We start from the raw sequence: 20217 nt of genomic DNA on the forward strand, positions 1-20217 counted from the left end.
CAGTTTATAGTAATTGACGGAGTCATCGAGTAAAGCAAATTTAATATTTGGCATTCCTCAAGACAGTGTTATAGGCTCTCTGCTCTTCCTAATCTACTTAAACAACATAGGAAACAAGCTGAGCAGACCTCTTAGACTTTTTGCAGATGACGTGCTTGTTAACTGTTTTGTAAAGACATCACGTTATTAAAACCAATTGCAAGATGATTTAGACAAGATATCTGTATGGTGCTAAAAGTTGCAATTGAATCTAAATAATGAAAAGTGTGAAGTCGTCCACATCAGTATTAAGAGAAATCCGCTAAATTTGTCACATGACAAATCACATGAATCGAAAGGCTGTAAATTCTGCTAAATACTTAAGGATTACAGTTACAAATAACTTAAACTGGAACAATCACATATATAATGTTGTGGGGAAAGCAAACCAAATACTGTAATTTATTGGCAGGACATTTACAATATGCAATAGATCTAATGAAGATGTGTTTAGTGGGGTGGCAATGATCAAAACAAGGGTGTTTTTTCATTGCAGCAGGATCTTCGCGCGAAATTTCAATCGTAAACTTTCTCCTCGTAAAATGAGAATATTTTGTTGGTGCCCACCTACATGGGGAGAAATGATCATTAAATAACATAAATCGGAAATCGCACAGGAAGATTGAAGTGCTCATTTTCCCCACATTCTGTTAGAGAGGAATGGTAGAGAAATACCTAAAAGGTGGTTCGATGAACCCTCTTTCAGGCACTTAATTGTGAATTGTGATGTAATTGTGTAGATATATAAGTGTATTTCCATATATTTGATCAAAAATATGTGTAGTTCTGGTGTCCTGGAGGTTGAATGCCGCCAGAGGAGATGGACTTGAATAGAAATTTGGACCCCCATAGCTGTCCTGTGCTCGCACAGTATGAGGACTACTATCTCGCCACACGAGTACGGCGGCAAATAGTGTTACATGTGGCCGGTATATAGGCAATTGCACAGTCAGTTAGTTCAGTGCTTGTACTTGATACTTTCAAATGTCTCTTCACTGTTCTAAGATCATTTCATAACTACCTTGATTGTCATCTAGCTACTCTCTCTGGTTGCATCATGGATTTCTCTCTCTCTGTTGTTCTTGGTCTTGTTGTAGCAGTTCCGGTGACAGCTTTGTGTAGCACCTCATTGTCGTAAAGGTTTGCCCTTGTCCTGGTCTGTTGTCTTGTCTGCAGTCTGTGTGTCGCATTTAGTTCACCTACAGTTAGATTGTGTTACTCTCTTCTGGTCAGCCCTCCTGTCTGGCGGCTTCCTCCGTTTCTCCACTTCTTCTGGAGTTCTGATGTGCACACCAGTATCTGGCTACCCACATATGTAGCAGTAATTACAGGCTTTAAATTTTACTTTATTCTGCATTTGATGAGTAACAGACATTGTACTAAAATAATTGTATTGTTCACTGAAGGAAAAGTTACATTGTGATGAGAACTTTGTTGACAGAAGACACTTTGGTGTAATGGGAATGAAGGAAAGAGCTAAGGCCAGAGATAGAAAAATAACAATTTAGACATCTGGAAATAGTAACAGAGCTCTCTTGACTGGAGTTCCCAATGGAAGTTACCTTTATTGCTGAGAAAGGGCAGTCATGAAAACATGAATGAAATGGAGGTATTCAACAAAAGAAAATGTGATTGATTGATGTAATTTGTGTTTTCCGTCAAAAGCCTACCATTCAAAGTACTTCCTTATGATTAAACTTTAAAAAGTCCACTGCCTAATGCAAATGTGCACAAAAAGTTGTGTTAAGTGTAAAGAAGACCTTCATTTTGGATTCTAGCAAGTTGGTAAATGAAGGTTAATGCATCTGAAATTAACAAAATGCCATCTGTGTTATTGTATGCTACAATTACTTGAATTTTGGATGTTCTCTGTTTCCTAAAGTGTTTGATATAACTTTCCAAAATGTGATTACGAATCTTTTGGATGAGATACCATCAAATTACCAACTTAATGTCGTAACATATAGTGTTACAGTGAGGTTCTCCATTATTGTGGAAATGTTAACTACCGTATTTACACAAATCTAGTGCGCACTTTTTTTACCATACGAAGTACTCAAAACTGGGGTGTGCATAAGATTCGATGGTGCATTAGATTTGAGTACAAACTTGAATGATTCATTGGTCTTTCTTACCCTATGTAATCTGAAGTAGAAAAACATTTATTAAACTCTAGCAAGAAAATATAGGTATGGTAACTGTGAATTAAAGAAAGGAAGATGTAAATCTGGTAAGAGGTTATAGAGTTAAAAGAGCTGGTATATATTTCCAGTTCTGAATTCTGTTCACAGGCATCGGACCAAAATCCATTACTGCCACGAGAGGAAATTTTCTTTAGTCGTCGGTTCAGATAGAACGTGTTGGGTGTGTGTTGTTTTTCCTTGTAGAAATTTAGGTACTGCCCCATACATTACAACACATGGTTGTACATCTCAACCTCGTTTCATTATTGTTGGGCTGCTACAGTACTTGGTAGCATTGTGTTTGCATTAGGTAGTCACTAAATGGAAGGTAAGCAGAGAAGAATATCGTGGGAAGCTACTTTCGAGCGTGAAGTAATTCTTTATGCTGAAAAATGTGGTAACAGAAGGCAGGAAGAAAGCTCAATGTAGCTGAGAGTAAAGTCCACTTATGGAAGAAACAGAAATGGGGATTATTTGCAACTACCATTACTAGAAAGAAATTCACAGGACCTCACATATCAAGACATCCTGACAATGAAGCAAATGTTCTGGAACTTGTCTGAGAAAGGAGGAAGAATGGGCAACCTGTGACACCATAATAAAAAAAGCAAAAGGGGTAGCTGCAGCTCTTAACATACTGAAGCAAGAGATTAAGGCTAGCTGGGGATGGGTTGAATACTTTAAGAAATGAGTGGACTTATGTCTGTGATACAATACAACAATATGCTCAAAACTCCCACAGGATTTTGAGAAGAAAGTTCAAGAATTTCAGCAGTGTGTTATCACACTTTGAAAAAAGAAGAATTTTTTGATGGGCCAAATATGCAACATTGATGAGACTTCAATTTGGTTTGATATGCCATGTAATTAAACAATTGCAGGGAAGGAGGAAAAGAATCTATTTCTGATGTAGACTCTTCAGAGGATTCCATTAATGAGGAAATTAATGAATAATGATGAATAACGCCTGTAATTTATAGTATGTTTCTTTGTATGTCATGTAGGTAATCAAGTTAGGTGTTCTTTTTTAATAATGAATGTCACTTATTACTGTAATGAGTAACTCAAAAATAGTTTTTTATAGTTCACGTATATATTCACTATTGTTTGAAATAAAGTTAGCATTGTAAAACAGATTTCAACAATACAAAAATACCCTATCAGTGATTGCCAAAATACCTTTTTTTATTGATTTAATTTTTAAAATTGGGGTGTGCATTACATTCGGTGGCGCATTAGGTTCACATAAATACAGTATTTTTACTGACGTTCAGTGTAGCTTTGAAATGTTAATCATTTTTACTGCCTAACACTTTAAAGTATGTAACAATGAAAATAATCATTTTTTGACAATATAATGTAATCAGATAGATAAAAAATGTACTCAATAAGCGGTGGCAGAACATGCACATAAAAGGAGGTTATAGTTGGACAAGCTTTCGGAGCCAGTGGCTCCTCCTTCAGGCAGAAGTGTTGAAGGTGAAGGAAAAGGACTGGAGACATCTAACTTTCCTCCTCATCCCATCCAGTAAGTCTCCCCTGACCCACGGTTCTGGGTGACCTTTCCGAAATCTACCCCTGTTCGTAGACACCTCCAGTCCTTTCCTTCACCCCTCTTCCTCCCCCTTCAGCCTTTCCACCTGAAGAAAGAGCCACTGGCTCTGAAATCTTGGCTGCTTGTAACCTTCTCTTATGTGTGTGTTCTGCCACCGCTTGACAAGTAGATTTTTTACATATCCAAATACATTATATTTTAAAGTATTGTAGTAATCAGTTAGATATCCAGAAAAGCAATGGCGAGAGAGCACCAATCTACAAGCATGATAGTTAATCTACAAGTAAATTGTTTGAAAAATGTTAGATACTAACTTAACTAAGGTTATAAGCAAACCAGACAAAAAATTACTCACCCAGGAGACATTACACTAATACTTCGTGGCACTGCCTCTAGCCTTCAGTGACTTCTCTTCAGTGAGGAAGAGGGTGAATAAGTTTCTTCAGGTATGCCATGTGCAATAGAATCCTCTGATTGCTAATTGGAGGTACCAAATTGCAAGGATGTTGATTGCTATTTCACCTACAGTTCCAGATTGTAACGCACGTTTATGGTGTTAAGATTAGGTGATCTAATGGGCCAGTTAGGTGTGATAGTGTGCCTGAGTGTGTCAGGCCAGTAATGTATGCCTGCCTGTATGTGAAAGATGAACATGTCTGCAGCATACACATCATGAAGATGTAAGAGGGCAGTTTGTTGCAAAGAATCTGGAAGTAAACATCCTAGTTCACGTTCGTGGTAAACTGCACGATTGGGCTAAAGTCACAGTTTGGAAATCTTTCAAAACCCTGTAGAACCACAACTGGCCTGAAACACACCCACCTCACACTGTGGGTTAAACAACTCATTGGGCTGTTGACGCACACAACACTTTGCATCACTTGAAAAGAGGCAAAATCATGACTCATTCTACCACAGAAATGTGCCTATGTTTGGCTATTGTCTAATTAGTGTTTGGCTCATTGAAGACTTGCATGTAACTACAGTATGTCTCTCAAAAGATACCTGGGAGGGGTCTGCGGGTCACCTAGCATAGCCCAGCCACCACTGCACCTGACTCTCGGACACTAATCTGCCAGTAGTAGGCTGCGCACATGCTTCCCTGGAGATAAGCATAAACAGTGTTGCCATCTGATTAACTTAAGCTCACCTTTATTTACAGCAGGTGCTCAAAATGATGATGTCCCTCTGTGGTAAGAGCACCCTGATAGTGTTTGCTAATGTGTATATGTCCCTAAATAAATATCCAGAGAGATTATGCTGTTCAAATAACTCTCGTAGTCATTCTTCTCTTACTCCATCCATGAACAGAATGGAAATAAACCATAATCTGGGTGTATACGCTCCAGGACATCTGTGGAACAACCTGGGAATTTTTCATCGTTTTAGAGTTCAGATAAATTTTTGTAATTTTGTCTGGTAAGAACTGATAAACAGCAAAATGTGTCAAAGGCTTTAGGACAAAGACTATGGAATACTTCATTACAATAAACTGCTGCCAGCAAGTGTGATGTCACAACTGTTTATTTTAAGTTTGTTTGAGCAGTTGCCCGTGGGGTCATGCACATGAGCAGTCCTGTTGCTTATGGGTAGTACCTTCTCCAGCTTTTGGCTATTTAAAGTGTGGCTGTTAGCTATATCAGCAGTAACAACAAGCAGTGAGATGCTATCCGGAAAAATTTTTCTGGTGCGCCCAAACTGCCAGATTGTCGCTAGCACACAGTAGTCTGGGTTGTAGTGGAGAGGGGGTTCGTCCCCACATAAGCTGTATTTACGTTTAGTGATTTTTCTGTTTCCTCTTCCTTTACACTTCTCACATCAAATGGAAACAAAACGGATTTCTGTGGTTGGGAGCTATCAAGTGAATTAAAATACATTCACATAATTACAGAAGGCTAACATATGTTATTAGTTTTTCTGATTTTATTTCCACAATTTTGGCAGTCAATCGCCTTGCAGAACAATGAAATTATTTTTGTTGGTTCGTTAAATAAATGTGGCTTTTATTAATCTTTTCTCTAGAGGCAGTCTATTTTAACTTGTCAGAATCGAAGTGTTTCATTCCACACTATTGGCTAGTTTCAACTGCTCATTGAATTTGAAGTGCACATTTTGAACTTCTGGCATGTATGGCATTATGCCATAATAAAGAACCAAACAGGAGATAATACAGTGCTGATACTCCAAGAAAATTTGCATCCCAAAAACCGCACTGAAATCTTAATATCAGGTTGGAGCCTAATTCAGTGTGAATTTGCACATATGAATGTGCACTTTTAAGCCGAATTATGCATTTTAGTATGGTGTATGAAATTCCATTGCTCTTGGAGTAACCTATTTCTTTTATGAAGTCATGTAAGATCCCTTAATCCTACGTATGTATGAACATATGGGCTTCCTTCTTCATCGTAGCTGCCCACGCGCAGTAACATGTTTCCTGGCGCTCTCTGGCAGCTGCTGAAACGAAGCTATTTGTAACAGGTCACGGGAAAATATTGATAATGGTGCTTTGAAAAGCCTTAGTTTCTAAGTAAATTTTCTTGTACGCAAGATTGATTAGGTTACGTGTGCGAATGTGCAATGAATTTCTTAAATCAGAGCGTTAGACTCTCATTTAAAACTTAACACATTGAGGACTAGCCACTTAGAAGAATTTCAAGCTCAGAAGACAATACATTGTCGTCATTTAAAATTTTAATCGCATATTTTTGTGGTGTATCTTCGCAACACACGTAAAAAAGACCAATATTATATGTGAAAGCTTAACTTTTTTTGTGGCTACACTATGTACATTAATTTAAATAATTAACTTTTCCTATTCGCGTGTTCACACTACTTAACAGTGATGTTGCTATTGGCTGACTACGTCATGTGTCCAGTATGCTTCGGAAACTAATGTGCTGTTTCGAATCTATGCTTTCGTAATATGAATACAAAAATATGGAGCATACTGTAACATGAAAATACGCAGCATAAATCTTTCTGCACATCACAGATCTTTCCATAACTTTTTTTGCAGAGTTTTTCGTTCTCTGAAGCTCCACACTGGTGTAGAAAACCTTTACTATTCAGAGAATTTATATTTTTACAGCTCCAATGGAAAGCATGTTGTCACTTATCATGGGAAAAGTGTGTTTTTCACCTTGGAAGAAGTTTATTTTCACATGGGAAAAGTGCAGTTTTTAACTGGGAAATCTGGGAAAAATTCAGAATTTTTTTTTCTTGTCCGCGTATGCACCCTGATGATATTTGTTGCAATAAAAGGTGCCCCCTGTTACACATCTGTTATCTGAAGGTTATGGATATAAAAAACTTAGTCTAATAGATGAGGATAATTAGGATGACAAAAAATACTGATGTTCTTAGGAAAAAAGATTTGTGGGAATTGACTTCAAAGATAATAAACTCTTTGTATGAAGAGAATGAAGGCGTCTCAGTAGAGAATAATGTGCCAGTCACATTGCTCCATTTTCATATTTGGAACAAGTTTGTGTTCTCACAGTTGTTAAGGAGTGAGACAACAGAACACCACTGTGGTAATATCAAAATAACACTACTTTCTTACCGAGCGAGGTGGCGCAGTGGTTAGACACTGGACTCGCATTCGGGAGGACGACGGTTCAATCCCGTGTCCGGCCATCCTGATTTAGGTTTTCCGTGATTTCCCTAAATCACTCCAGGCAAATGCCGGGATGGTTCCTTTCAAAGGGCACGACCGACTTCCTTCCCCATCCTTCCCTAATCTGATGAGACCAATGATCTCGCTGTCTGGTCTCCTTCCCCCACCAAACCAACCAACCAACACTACTTTCTTAAGGAAAATTAACCAACAGTGATAATTATTGGTTGTGAGGTGCAGGAGAATGCAAGACATTAGTGGAAGTAGATTGATAAAAGGTGGGAGGCAGCACGAGGTGGATTAAGAGATTGCGATATAGTATATTTAGTCATGGTCAATTCCAGATATCATAACAGGTTTACATTACTTACTCTTGTTTAAACCACAGTCTCCTTTTGTCACATTTACATTTGAACATACTTTCTGTGAAACTGTAAATGAGGTGTTCACATGCCACTATTGGGCAGGTCACACAGCATACATTTGTTAGCCTCTTGCTATCATTCAAGATGAGGCTGCAAGTAGAGATTTTATACCTCACATAGTTTTTAGACAGATGGGAGGGGGAGATTGCAAGACTAGCAACAGCAAAGCAAATGACAGCGTAGGGAAACAATGTTGCAAACAAAAAGTGGAATATTTATTTTAAATTCACTACTGATGGTAGCAGAACCAGAACTCATCCTAGACAGCAACCTCATTCATCCACTGTTAAGAAAGGTAGCCCAAAAAATGCCTCCTGTATCATATGATATTAGTCTCCAAAAAGCATTCCCACCAACTCATTGTACCCCTGTCCTCCCTCCAGCTAGTTCTTAACAATTTTTGCATTTACTAAGGTTATTAGATAACTTTGCAGCTAAGGTAGGTCATATTAGAAGATTAGGTAAATCTCTGTGTATTGAATAATTCATTGATGAAACTAATAAGGGGAGGAAAATAAGAGATCTATAGTTAGTAACAAAGTATTATGACTAGAGTAGCCCCAGTTTGTCTAATTTACTTCCACATAAAAAAAAGTGACGGTAGTGCACACTGTGACTTGGCTCTTGAGTAGTGCTGTGGACAAACCCATTTTTTGTCAGTCTGTATTGGCTGTTCTACATCTGTAATCCACAAGCCACTTTATGGTCTCTGTGTTGGAGGCAGCTTCATGTACCACTGTCACTTCCCCCTTTTTCCTGTTCATCTTTACTGATGCACAGGAAAAAAAGGTTATTGTTAAACCCCTGTGTGAGCTCAAATCTCTCTAACGTTACTTTTGAGGTCTTCTGTGATACATACAGAGGAGAAAGCACTACATTGGTTGACACATCGAGGAATGTACACTCCCCGATTTTAACAGTAACCCACACCATAATGCACAATGCCTCTCTTGTAGCATCTACCACTAGATCCTGGTCATCTTAAAGAGGCACTTGCAGATGCTAAATGAACCTGTGATAAGTACTCTCTGCATCTTCTGTGTCCCCTGTCATTTCTGCCTGGTAAAAGTTCCAGACAGATACGCAATGGGTGTAACAAATGGTTGCAAGATTCCTTCCTCATGGGTGGACTCCACTTCTAGCACTATCCCAATGGATCTGTTTGCCATCTGCCTCTCATGCTATTTGTTTTATGTGATTGTTCCACTTCAAATCACTATATGTACACCTATGTATTTAATGTATGTGACTGCTTCCATTAATTGTTCAGCAGTCTTAAAATAATACAATAATGGGTCTTCTATTTACGCCAATATGTTACACTTGTTTATGATCAGGGTCAACTGCCATCTGCACCGGTCAGTCCTCTACAGGGCTCCTTGCTTTTCGCTACAATTTTGTAGTGTTGAGATTCGTTTATACACAATTGTGTAATCCACAAATGGCCTCGTAGAGCTTCCAAAGCTGCTGTTACATCAGAATATTTCTGTTAAGACTGATATGCTGTGTTCTATTTTGTCAGAATTCTTCAGTCCAATCACAAAGCTGTCTGATATTCCATACACTTGTATTTTGTTCATTGAGCAAACTGAAAGTTACATGATCTTCTTCTTCTTCTTTTTATGGAACAAAAGTTCATTTCTACAGAGGAGATTTCCAGTCCCTCAGAAAGATCGCGATACAGGAGCATAAAACATGTTCTAAAATAATTCAATAGCCCGATTTCAGAGATATAGGCATATAGAGTGTGTGTGTGTGTGTGTGTGTGTGTGTGTGTGTGTGTGTGTGTGTGTGTGTGTGTGTTTGATGACACGTTTTGAAAATGGAAATGACCTGTGGCAGACAACTGCTTGAAGAGGAGCATGTTCTTTGGCATACTCTATGTAGGGTCATAGTAAGCAAACACTTGTGTTACGGGGCATTTTTAAAATCATTTACCGAATGTAACTTCCTTCTTTAACTTTAGTATGTGTATTTTGTAATGTTGAGATCTTTATTGAATCATAAACTTTGAAAAATGCTTAAGTTAACTGACATACATGTATGAGAGATTGAGGAAAACTGTTTAATTTGTATAACAACTGTCTACGGACATCTCCATTGGCAGTGTTGTAGTTATGATGCAAGTGTGATTGTCAGACAAGAGACTGGATTTCTAGTGTTTCATTTTGACCATATAATTAATCATTGAAAGCTGGGAACTGATGCCTTAAAAAAAGTAAAAGTTATTGAAATTACGCACTCTGTTCTATTTACTTTATCTTGGTTACATACAATATTATGCGTACAGTTCTACATTGCACAGTACTAATGTGTTGTTCTACAACAATAATCCATTTGACAGTCCATTCAGTCGTTGCCTTAGGTTGTAGTTCTTTGCAGGCCACTTTAAAATTTCTTCATAGAAAGGTAGGTGTTTGTCAGACAGATAACATCAGTTTTCAACGTCTCTCATATACTTGACTTGATTGGAACCTTTCCTGGCGGAGCAGCTAGTTTTTCTGGTGGTGCAGTCAGTGGATCACATTGGAGGCCCACATGGCAAGTGTGACTTATCAATCATGTGTGTGTAGAAGCTGTAATACAACCTTTCCTGGTGTTACCAAAATCAGAATGTGAGAAAGTGCCGTTAAGAAAATGACACCTTCCCTTCTCTCCCAATACTTGAGATTTTTGCCTGGTTTCAAACTTGTAAGAGTCACCTTTGTGACATCATGCACAATAAACAATCTGTGCTGTTTCCCTTATATAATGTTAAAATCCCTGTTGCAGGGTAAAAACTTCTATCTTCTTACAACAGAAACGTGCTGAGTGTGTGATTCTTATTCTGAGATGAGCAGTTGTGTGGGGATAGACATTCAGTGTATTCTTGTAATATACTCTTAGGAAACACTCGTATTACAAATATTTGGTAAATACTACTGCCATCCTATAATGCAAGTTTAACTGCGTAAATAGCAAGGACAACAGACAACAGTTAAAACAATTGCAGCACATTGTTTTCGTGTAAATGGTACTGATAAAGCTCTGCAGGGGTGCGACTAGAAAGTATTAAGTGATATGCAGCATTGTCAGTGCTGCTAGCTAAATTTTATTTTGAAAGTGAAGGAGTCATTGAGTGATGCCACCTATATAAATCATGTAGTGTGTTTGCTAATAAACTGATACCCCTTTAATGTCAGTCTGAAGCAGTAGCAAACTCAGTATCACAAAATTCAATTATTGTTAAAAGTTTGTTGTGTGACTGCAGTTCCCTCCAAAGGTTGTAGGATGAACATTTACAGAGCTAAAGCTATTCCACAACTTTCTATCTTTCATAGTATTATTATTGAACTTTTTCTTCTGTTTTTCTGCATTGCTTTGGTTTCTTCCTTTGTTTTACCTCCCCTTGATGTGCTACAGGGTCTTTCCTGGTGCATATTAGTAACTAATAATTTCATTAGAAAACAAAATTTGAAACTGTATAATGATAGTAATAATATATTTGAATATGGTATTCCTTTCTTTTCTTGTGTTAATGGGATTTGAACTTCATTTTACATGGTGGATCTATATGCATAGCACAGTATATACAAAAATTATCGCAACTGTATACACAAGTATTTTAGGAGAATATTGCCTTATTGTTAAATTGTTGGGCTGTAACTCTGAAGGAAGAATAAAATATTTGAGATGATTATTACCTACATATTAAAAGATTTATTTAAAAACAAGAGAACCTTTTAAGCCTCTAACATTCACATTGATATAATTTGTCGCCAATATTTCCATATGTTTGTGCTCATAGTAGCAGGAAGACAAAGAATGTAGTATGGAAGCATAAAAATGAGCAGAACTTACAATGTTTAAAAGGTACAGTGCCACATATAATATAGTTTTAATTTCATTTCACTGAATAGCAGTTTTATTGAGTTCAGATTTGTTCTTTTCAGATCTGTTCTTGTGTGGTATTCAGTTTTTGCATTAGCTAGCACATATTTATGATGATTGGTTATCAGAGCACATTTGAAATTACATGAAACAGTCGTCATTGTACTGTATTATAGAAATGCTGGTTCATTGACTGCATGAACTGAAAAATTCGCAGATTATTATATCAGATAATACAATGATGCTGCAGGTATGAACTAGGTAGGGTACAGAAAATAGCACTACTCTTCATTTTGTACTGGTTACATTTGTTTCATATAAGTTTGAAAGTTGTGCAACCTCAACAAAGTTACATGGTCACCCAGGACCATGATTCAGTGGATGCAATAATCCACTGACAATACTAAATATACCAATGAAACAAAAGTTTAAAAGTGGAGTAGTTGTAAAACAGAGGACAATTCAGAGTGAGAAACTACAAATTCTAAAGAGGGGGTGTTACAAAAAGTCACTATGAAACGCAGCAACTACTAAAATTATACACCCATAGCAAGGTGCTAGCAATGGCTGGAGTTTGGGTGTGAACAGTAGACAAATGGATAAGAGTTGTGTAATTTTTGGTCAGATGTATGGTGGAGTGGAAACTGTGCTTACTCTTCTTCTTCTTCTTCTTCTTCTTCTTTTTTTTTTTTTTTTACAAAAAAAGGCTACTTGTGAAATTCTGATGTGCTGTACTGGAAGTAAAGCAGTGTATGATAGTGTTATTAATATACTTCACACCCATCTTTCACTGTAAGTTTAGTAGTTGTCGTACTAACATAGAAAACTAAATATCTGTTCCTCAGTGGGTATGTTGGCGTGTGATCTTATAATTGTCTCACTTTCATGTTTTACTTTTAATGGGGGTTGCCACAGGTACTGTTATTAGGGGAGGATGTGAACCATGCAACAGATTGGACATCAGGTTGGTGATAGGCTAGTGCAGTGTGTGCTTCATTTCAAAATTGAACTTCAGAAAATCTTAACACTAGAAGAAAAAATGGCCTAATGAACTCCAGCCCAGAGTTGTTGCATAACAAAGTAATTCTTTTGTTTCTTTAGTTGGTTTATCCTTTTTGGAGATGGCTGACAAATACATTGTATAGTTGGCTATTGGGGTAACTGAAGGGATTCTGGTAGCCCTGTATTTGTGCAGCAAACCAATATTTAGATAGATATTTTGCTACATGTGCAAAGTTAATAGGGAGGTATTGTTTCTTCTGAAATGAGCAGCCACAGACAAATTGCCGTTATTGTGTGTAGATGGTGTAACAGATTGAGGAAAGAGACAAAATTTATCTGCTAAATGAAGGGCTCAGGGAAATTTTGTTGTCAGCTTAACCACCAGTCCAGTTAATGAAAATATTTATAAATATAATAAGTAGACAAGACAGTGGCAGTCATTGAACTCTTCAAGAACACTGAGTGATGCCTGAAAAGGTTTACTTAAGAATGTCGCTTGATTCTTGTAGCCCTAGAACATAAATGTTCATTGTCCAGTAAAGATGAATGTTACTGGTGAACAGGAAATACTGTTAATGAGAAAGGAAAATGATTTCCTTTGGTTGGACACTGGATAACTAGTAGAAAAGTTTTTTAACTTTGGACTAGATGGAGATGACTGTTCACTAAAAAGACTGACCTCCAGAAGATAAGAGATCTGCTTTAAGTATGTGGTACATTGAAATACACACTATTGGATCAAAAGTACCTGGACAATCCTAAGTAATGCAGAATTGACAACTGTATATCGTGACCACTATATATCAACAGAGATGAGCCTGTCAGTATAAAAGGTGGGGAATACTGTGTTGTCAGTCGAGAAGCAAGAACAGCAGAATGGGTCAGTCAGGAGAGCTCAATGACTTTGACTGAGGACTGGTCATTGGATGTCAATTGAGCTGTTTCCACCAGGGAAATTTCAACCCTTCTAAAGCTGTCCAAGTTAACTAGAGGCGTGATTGTGAAGTAAAGGTGGAAAAGAAACTGCAGACTTCATGTGCTGACAGGGGAGGACTTGTCAAGTGTGGCAGTCGGTTGTAGCAAAAGGCGTGAATCAGTGGAATGAATCACTCGTGGGTATCCAAGTTATGACTCCACAAAGGGAGTCAAGAAGAATGGTGTACAATGGTTGAGCAGCCCCTCATAAGCCACACAGTTTGTTGAATACTTGGACAAAGTCACCTGCCATCATGTGGTATCAGCAGTGAAGTACGGATGAGGTGGTGTCATGGTATGGGATATTTTTTATGGTTAGGCTGTGATTACCTTATTAAAAATGCTAAATGCAGAAGGATATGAACCCATTTTACAGCATTGTGTACTGTGTATAGTACAGGAAGTTTGGAGACAATGATGATTTGTATCTGTGTGACAGTGCACCCAACATAAAGCAGCATCTGTGAGGCAGTAGATTTTGGACCATAACATTCCTGCGTGGACTGGTCTGCCCAGTTCCGATCTGAACCTAATGGAACACCTCTGGGATGAGTTAGAATGTCAGCTTCACTCCAGACTCCAGTGTATAGCATCACTACCTTCTCTAGTTTCAGTTCTTGAGAAAAAAATGGGCTACTGTTCCTCTGCTGATATTCTGACTTCTCGCTGAAACTGTTCCCGGCAGAGTTCAAGCTGTTATAAAGGCAAAGGATGGACACACCCCTTAGTAATACCCACTAATCATTGCTAGCTATTGGAAGATATTCTTTGATGCTTTAAAGAGTGTGCGCACGTGCACTCATACACACGCACACAACCTGTACGCCTACGCACAATGCGGGTACGTGTGTACGTGCGCTTTTGAAAAGCTGTGCGTGCCCTTTTCAAAAAAAGTCTTCAAAAAGCTGGCAAAGCTTCATTTTTTTCATTTACATGTGTCTGTTGACACCTAGTTGCTTCTGCGATTCAGTGAGTGGTCTCTCTTACTCCTAATTATTAATGTAGGACTTTCACTACTTGCCACATCTGCCATAGTGACTGTATTTGTGCATTTCAAATAGATATGCAAAATTGCCTGAAAACCTTTATCTCTCAGCCCTTACAGTTGAACCAACAGTACTCTTTAATCCAACTGAACTTCATGCTCTGGTGTTCTTCCTATATGTTGAGTACACCAAAATGTTGCGAGATAACCATATTTTTGTACACTTGATGTCTGATTTGGTTGAGCAGCCTCTTCCAGCTTTCAGTGAGAAAATGCAAGTTGTGTATTACATACTCGTCAGAATTACATTTACTCTAAAGCCTATGCCATCCCCCCTCCCAGGCTCTTAACTTGCTAGTGAACATTGAACAGCAACTTCCTCTGACAACAACATTACCCATGTGCATCGCTTGATTGACAGTTATTTCCTCCACCACCACACAACTTTCTGCTACTGTGTGGTATCTGCTCTGTGAAATAATCAGTCTTTCAAAGGCTTCACGTTCGAGGACTGTTAATGAAATATTGCTATTCTGTGAATATGTCTGAGTGACAGTCCTTTTTACTGACTATTTTGGCTGATAATAGATCTGTGAAGTACATAGGAAGGACACTTCCTCAACATTCCTTTTACGGTTTAGCAACTGGATTAGGACATTCACATCCACCCTAATATGAACAATAGATTGTTGTAGTTTTGTGCACTGTGGATAAAATTGAGAGGTTTATTGAGGTGGGAAACCATAATTTGGCATTGCCCTCTATTGAAATATTGTAAGAAAAGGAAAATGAAGCAAAAAGATTGAAAGTTAATGATGAATCAATAATTTTAACCTCCAAGGAATATTAGAAATGTACACCACAATATCAGCAGTGTGTTTTACAGTTGGTAGAAAAGATGTAGAATTCTGATAAATATTGAATAGGCAGGGCAGTGAAGAAAGAAAGGAAAACAATACGCCAAACTGTACCAAAAGAGGTGATAGGCTTTGAGAGTTGAATATGCTGAGAGTAATTCACTGTTGCTTCATACTTTTATGCACTTTGTCTTAGTTTTAATACTTCTGGGACCTCCATGGTACAGCTTGACATAATGACATTGTTGCTTTGTCAACATATAAATTTATGATTTCTTTTTCCAGATGATAACCATGAAACTTAGGAAGCCATACACAACTGCATCCATGTGGTCTTCTGGTAAAATAACTTGCACTGGGGCAACAAGTGAAGAACAAGCAAAAATTGCAGCAAGACGTTTTGCAAGATGCTTACAGAAACTTGGTTTCAACACTAGGTTCAACAATTTTAGGGTAGTAAATGTGCTAGGCACATGTTCCATGCCATTTGCTATTAAAATAACAGCATTTTCTGAACGCTACAAAGAGACTGCTGAGTAAGTAATCGTTATAAAGTCATTGCCTTTATTACACATTTTCTAGATCTACATAATACTTTTGTATCTCATAAGACACAAAAAAACTACAAGATTTCATAAATCCTAGTTGCAAATGTGACCATCCTAAGTTGTTGGATAAACTTACATTATACGCTTAGTATCCCATTTTTTATTTAAATTTATCATATTTGTGTTACAGTTATGAACCTGAGCTTCATCCAGGTGTTACATATAAGCTTAAAGAGCCAAAAGCAACACTCAAAATATTTTCGACTGGTAGCATCACAGTAACAGGTGAGTGCTTCTCCATTACTAATGTACTTTGTACTCATATAGTTTGTGATTTTTCTGTTTTGGGGAATTGTTGCTTAAAAAAATGACACATGTTGATTGTATGTTATTTGCAACACACTTTCTGCATAATGTATTGCGCTCTTTGTTTTGAAAACTGGAAATGGCAATATTCTTCGCAATAATTTGTGTGAATCCACCTCAAATGATTTCATCTGTTTCTTGGCTTACATAAATTTGTGTACTTTACATAACTTGAAAATGTACATTTCTGTGGGATTTATTTTTTAAATTTTTACTTCATTCTTGATGTGTCAAAGGCAGTAAAAATTGCACGCGGAATTCAAGGCATAAAATTGTGGACTGTTCATGGCCATATTGTCAACTAGATAACTTGAAATAGTTGCTGAAAGAAACGCATTTGGAAATGTCTTGGAATTTTATAACTTCATCGTACACAAAATGTTTGAAATAATTCTGATCTGATGCACTTATTTAGTTTGATTTTATGTGATTTTACTTTCAAAATTGGTTTATTTTTACTAAAAACGGAGATAATTACTTGTTGCACTGATCCAGGTGGCACCTTACGTGCTTGTGATTTCCTAAGTGAACCAACTGCTATGTCATAAACATATTTGTTCGCAAAGCAATATACAGTAATGTTGAAATATAAAAGAATTGTTTTAATCATACATTGCAATGTCGAATCTTCTGGAATCCACTGTTATTCATTCACTTTCCACCTTCAAACATACCACAAAGGAAACTGGTCATTGTCAGAAGTTGTTCACTGCATCTTCAGATGTTGTATCACATCCTTCTGGATCTCCTGAATATCATAGGTTTTTGTAAAATGTCAGATAGTCACTTCCTAGTGTGGAAAGAATTGACTAGAACAGGGACATCAAATCACTGTACTTCTCTTTTGTTAGAGGGAGGATGGAGGTGTACAAAGATTTGGTGTCTGACAATGGGATGATGTTGATTTTTCTTATTTTCTTGTTACAATCCAGAGCTCTAAACTTGTTAAAATCCTCTCTAAATCCTGTAACAAACGAGTGCTGTGGTGTGAAGTTGAACAGGCATATCATCTGCCGTCCGAATGACTTCCCAGTCACATCTTCTGTCTAGACATGTGGCGATTAAGATGATACTTCGAATTGATAATTGTGTTGTGGGTTATTTCGTGAAAAACATAAGGTTTTTCACACTTTCCTCTTGCACTTCTGGCCTTACTCCTCAGTCAGAGGGCAACTTCATTTTTCCGTCTTTTATGCCCTGTAGAGATTGCCGAATGCATGGAATCTGTCCATTACAGTATGACCAACAACCATGAATTTGGAACAGTGGTTTCTAGTTCAGGTATTTTCTGAACATCAGTCAAGCACACTGCAGCAACGTTCAGCAAGAATGTAGCAAATGCTTGCCCTGACCTTTTCGCTATTTAAATTTTTACAATGGAATTGTTCATTGTATAAAAGCAAGAAGTCCAATTTTTAAAGTTTTGAGAAAGAAAAAATGTTTTTCCGCACTTGTAATGCTATACGAGACATAATTGTTTGTGTGTGTAAAGTGCGCGCCCACACGCACACCAACCATTATAATAAAGCCAGAATAGCATTGTTCTGTATGTTACTAACACTGTTACTGACAAAATACGTAACTGTACATAATTCCTTTCAACATGGAACAAACAAAATTTGTAAGTGAGCAATAATGTTATCATTTTTGGTTTATTTCCTTTATTTCTAAATGAGTTTATGCACATGCAGGCATGAAAATAAAAGGTAACATAAATGGAATGAATATTATTTTCTTCGTACAACACATGGCATTGTTTATTTTCTTATGTGGTATTTTTATACAACCCCACTGTTGATAAAAGAGCTGTGCTATAGTCAACAGATACTGAAGGAAAAAAAAAAAAGACAGTTATTAAATCAAGTCATACTGTTGAAAAAGGCAGGTAATGCATTTTCACTGACGTCCATTCTAGTACTCGCCTCGGAAGTCGTGACATTATGATGAACCATCTTGGGATCTTCCTGTTTTGTTGATCTGATTGCTATTCATCCTGCCTCATAGGCCTTCCTCTACAGGTTCATAAGAGGGCCATTTCTTGGTCCATGCTGGGACAAATGGAATGTGTGATGGACTATACTCCCAATGAAGGGACGAGCAACCACTCTTGCCAGAATGATCTGGAGAATACTGGAAGTTGGAGAACAACACAAGAGCAAACAGCACCTTCAAGCTTCTAGGAACGTCCTTTGCTGTTGATTCATCACTTACTTGTTTTCCTATAATGCTTAGGCCACCTTGCATGCATATGAGTGATCCCAGTTCCTTCCACCATCTTTATTGCAGCATACCTTTTTACATTAGCAATGATTGTACAGTTATTCTTTCGGAGTGTAGACTCTGTCGCAACACCTAATTTATTTTCTTGAATACACCAGAATACCTATCACGGAAGGAATGGCCTCTTAACAGAAATGCCCCTTCCCCCCAAAATCGTTTATCGTGGACCAAACCCATACAGAAACAAATAAATGAAAGATTCCTATTTTGGTGTGGACACACATGTGAGTAAAGTGAAGTGAAGTTTCTTTGTGGATGGTTTAATCTTGTTGGTGAGATAGTCCAGTACGAATGTGCACATCTCATTGGCCCCTTTTGTGGGCTGGCTGTCATGATACCTATTGTCTTGCAGGTCATGCATAGTAAATACATCTTCCCCTAGCTGCCTTTGGTAGAATATTTCCTGAACAGTTATATAAGATAGAGGTAAATCTTGCATGTAATGAAAGGCAATGCAGACTGTATCGTTGGACTGGCAGGATTCTGAGTGTGGTTTCATTGAGAAATAAAATTTGAGACTTACGCACTTGTGAATACTTACCTCATTGCTCCTGCTAATTTAACATTTTGTGATAAGTGCAGACTTTATTTTGACTTGAAGTTCTTTTCAGAGACTGCACAAATGTTTGGGGCCTCCCAAATCTGTAGCCAAAGTTCTTATTGAAATAATTAACATAAAAGGCATATTTAATTCAAGATTTGGCTGTTTTTCTCAAAATAAATCGTACCTTTTTTAAGGTTGGGTCTTGTATCCAAGTAATTTACTGCTTAACCCCCATAACGAGATATTTTGATAGGAAACTTGAGAATGTGGTCCTGGATTTCAGCGCAGATTTCACGTGACATAGTAGCATGCATCTTATTGAATCCTCTCTTGCCCACTGGGATTTCGCCTTCAGCCAGCAGCTTAGCAATCCTGAATACAAACTTCTGTGTTACTTGATGTTAACTAGTGAACACATGCCTACAGACATGCAGATGATTCTGATGTCCAGTTACAAAATAAGTATCAGATTCACATTTCACTTTTGATCAATCTCCTCCTTGATTAACAGCCCTTGGTCTTCACCATTTAATGAGATGCCATTCAATCAGTCTCGTTAGGTGGGTATCCTATTCATTTTTGGTTCCACAGTCATAGAAAGCACTAAATATCTCCAACCTCTATTCTTCTTGCAGTTTAATGAAGCTGTGATTGCACCTGAAAAACACACACACACACACACACACACACACACATGCAGAGAGAGAGAGAGAGAGAGAGAGAGAGAGAGAGAGTGAGTGAGTGAGTTACAGTTACATAGGTAAAATCTTTGTTAGGCACCCGTTAGGTAATCAGTAATCGTCCCAATCCTTTTGGTGGAAGTGGAATGGTTGAACAGATAATATTTAGCTAAAAATGATAATTTCCACCATATCTGCAGGGCAGTCCAATACGTCCCTGCGGAACTACCTGTCCTGCATAGCTTGATAATATGCACAGCACAACCACCATATAGCATATATTGTCAGC

The 20217-nt window shown here is 37.7% G+C and overlaps 1 protein-coding gene across 1 annotated transcript in view; it reads left to right on the top strand.

Moving 5' to 3' along the window:
• The window catches only part of LOC124595184 (TATA box-binding protein-like 1), a 43580-nt gene that overhangs the window by 17412 nt on the left and 5951 nt on the right, over nucleotides 1-20217 (top strand). The window contains exons 3-4 of the mRNA XM_047133802.1: nucleotides 15796-16046; nucleotides 16249-16343. Of these exons, the coding sequence (XP_046989758.1) occupies nucleotides 15796-16046; nucleotides 16249-16343 (346 nt within the window). The remainder of the gene's footprint in view (nucleotides 1-15795; nucleotides 16047-16248; nucleotides 16344-20217) is intronic.

The sequence above is a fragment of the Schistocerca americana genome, chromosome 2, assembly GCF_021461395.2.
Source record: "Schistocerca americana isolate TAMUIC-IGC-003095 chromosome 2, iqSchAmer2.1, whole genome shotgun sequence".
NCBI lineage: Eukaryota > Metazoa > Arthropoda > Insecta > Orthoptera > Acrididae > Schistocerca > Schistocerca americana.